Source organism: Triticum urartu, chromosome 1, assembly GCF_003073215.2.
Source record: "Triticum urartu cultivar G1812 chromosome 1, Tu2.1, whole genome shotgun sequence".
Lineage (NCBI taxonomy): Eukaryota > Viridiplantae > Streptophyta > Magnoliopsida > Poales > Poaceae > Triticum > Triticum urartu.
The window spans coordinates 482,114,625-482,117,555 of NC_053022.1; the positions used below are offsets into that span (position 1 = coordinate 482,114,625).

At 52.1% G+C, this 2,931-nt stretch overlaps 1 protein-coding gene across 1 annotated transcript; it reads left to right on the top strand.

Moving 5' to 3' along the window:
* Positions 1-629: 629 nt before the first annotated feature.
* LOC125535907 lies at positions 630-1,302 on the top strand. Its single transcript, XM_048698979.1, has one exon. The coding sequence runs from the start codon at positions 734-736 to the stop codon at positions 992-994; it is 261 nt and encodes an 86-aa protein (XP_048554936.1). The 5' UTR covers positions 630-733; the 3' UTR covers positions 995-1,302.
* The last annotated feature ends 1,629 nt before the right edge of the window (positions 1,303-2,931 follow it).

Sequence of the window (2,931 nt, forward strand, 5' to 3'; positions counted from 1 at the left end):
TTGCAGCAGCAACTGAATTTATAGGTGGGCAGCAGGGCAGGGAAGGGCAGGAGTAGCTATTATATTGACATTGCAAAACATTTCTTGATTTTTCGCAAAGACCCGCTTCTTGATCATATGCTGGGCTATATATCAGTACCCGCAAAAATGATGAACCCTCCGTAACTCAATTTTGTAATAACTTTAATACTAATACAAAGTTAATGTAACATTGACTCACTTATTTTGAGACGGAGAGAGTATGAATTATTTTTCTGAAATACTAAAGCATATGTTTTGAACGTTTGGCTATTACAAGTCAATGTTGTTTTTGGCTATGAGTTACGCCTATTTCCAATTGTACAGTACAATTTTCATTGGATTTTTTCTTCGTTTTGTATGACTCGTGGCAATGGCACATTGGCACCCGCTCCATTCTATGATATGAGATGGACACGATAACTAACTCATGTTTGTGATAATTGTTTCTTGCGAACAATGGAAATATCTAGTACTGGTGTACTACCAGGTGAAGCCAAAACAGTTGGTTAATGATGTTTTTTCTCCTCCAAGAAAAGGGAAATTAGCTCCTCTCTTTCTCACCGGCCGTCCAAACCGAGCATTCTCCTCTTATATAAAGCCTCCGCCTCCGCTGCTCTCTTCCCAGCACAACACCATCACCCACACAAACACACGGCCGAAGCAACCCAAGCGAGTCCTCGTGTTCCCGTGCACACACGCCTAAGCTCGAACCATGTCGTCGCAGCGGATGGGGCGTCACCAGCGCCGGGCGTCTCAGAGCGTGTTCGCGCTGCCGGAGAACTTCGCGGCCCTCGACGACGTGCCGCCGTCCGACGAGCACCGGAAGGCGGACGGCGGCGGCGCGACCGAGCAGCAGCAGCAGGGGGCGGGGCGCCACCGGCGGGCCATGTCCATGGCCGTCGCCTCCTCCAGGGACCTCGAGATGATCAAGGAGGACGTCGGCGGCTACAGCAACTACAAGATTGGCGCCTAGATTAGTGCCACCGGCGGCGCGCACGGCCGGCGCGGCTCAGAGCACGCACGTGTACGGTGTTCGTAATACGTGCGTGCGCGCGTGCTCGGTGGCGCTCTCGGCGGAGTTGGGGCCTCGCGCGCGCGGCTGAGCTTTGCTGCCGCCGGTGCCGGTGCCGGAGGCCGTGGCGCGTGCTGGTTCGTTGCTTGTATGGTCAAGCGGCCGAGCCTGGTTGAGGTCTTGCTTGCTTCGATTCCCTTTTCTTTTGCTCAAGACATGCATGTAAGGTGTGATGTTATTTGCGAGTTTAAAGCTCTTCAAACTACTAATCCTGCGTGTATCTGATGATGATGTTTCACCATTAGCCTTGCTCCTAAAATGTCTTCGTTTGTTTGCTGGCCCGCAGTTGTTTTTAGTTTCAATCGATCGCTCACAGCCGTTGGATTAGGATCCAACCAACCTACGGATTGGGTGGTCGGATCAACCCAACCCCTACAGCCTATTTGATAAACACTCGGACAAGGGAATGCGAGTTTGCACAAGGGTTGTAGGAGTAGATTTTTACTCACATTCCCTTGCTTGGCATATGATAGGAGTTGACATAGGTAAAACTACCCCTAAAAGAAATCGGTGTGAATTGGCTTCCTCAATTCCCAGTCCCCTTCCTACTTAAACTTCCATTAGTCCCCTACAACTAAACAATGTCTTGTGAAAATAGAAAACGAACGTCTTCACCTCCGACTTGCCCTGGCCTAAGAGCAAACTCTAGCAAAGCCTCTAAATTCCCTACCCGTCAAATCATTTTATGATTCGCTCTAAAACAATTTTACACGCAATTCATCTCTGACGCAGAACAAATATCACAAATTTAAAAACTTAAACATAAAAGGTCCCTCTACATAGATCAGTTCAGATAACTTAGATCGACGGAGGGCCGGCGGCGGCTCACCGTTTCACGTTGAGGAAGTGCTCACACATGCCGAGTGGTAGAGGGTGTAGGCGAGCTCGTAGTCCGCCTTCGCCGCCTCGAGGCGTTCGACGACACCCTCTTCGCCGGCCGCCACCGCCTCCTTTGTGGCGTTGTGCACGATCTCCGCCTCGTAGAGCTTCTTCGTCGTCGGCCAGAGCTGCACATGGAGCTCATTGTCGCCGTTGCAGGAGAGGGAGTCGCTGTTACACGGTTGCACCGACGCCATAGCTCGGCGGCGGCCTGGCTGGAGCTGTCGGCCTCCGCGTCATGCCGCCGCGTTTGTGCGGCAACGACCCACGACGGCCTCCACGTCTGCGCCCTTCTCCTACCATGGATGTGCGCTTGAGAGGGGAAAAACTGGCGGGAATCACTCGTCGAAGCTAAGAAAGGAGGTGGTGAAGGGGGAGTAGACTGTTGCTGAGGGGGGCTGATCTGTCTGAGAAGGAAACCCTAGAACGCCCCCCCCCCCACCTACATATAACGGCAGAAACATCAATTTGCGGGGCGCTTGTATATTTCTTATGGACCGGTCAAAAAATAGCGTTTCTGTTCCAGCCTGCAAACGTTAAATCGGCCGCAAATATACGGGCCGACGGCGGGAAAGCGCATCCGCTACACATGCTCTAAACGTCTGCTCCTGTCTCCGTGGCCGACGGACGCTGACGCGGGTCGATCCGTCCTTCTCTAGCTGCCCTCGGCCATCCCTGTGACCCCTGGCCCCTTCCTCCTCACCTCACGTTCTTCGGTTCCGACAGTCCTTCACAGGCACCCGATCGGCCAATCTCCGACTCCTCTCCACCTGGCCGCACTATACCTTCTCCGCGTTGCTCCCTTAGGCCTTGTACAATGCTAGGTGCTTAGGGAGGTGCTTAGAAAAATAAATCGGCTTCTTCTGAAGCACCGGTGCCTATTTCTACAGAAGAGACGCCTAATTAAGCATGTGCCCTGTATAAATAAGCACCGATGCTTAAAAAAAGATTGGTTTATT

Bases quoted from the DNA above. Each gene is read 5' to 3' on its own strand.
- LOC125535907 (XM_048698979.1), top strand. From the start codon at position 734: ATGTCGTCGCAGCGGATGGGGCGTCACCAGCGCCGGGCGTCTCAGAGC.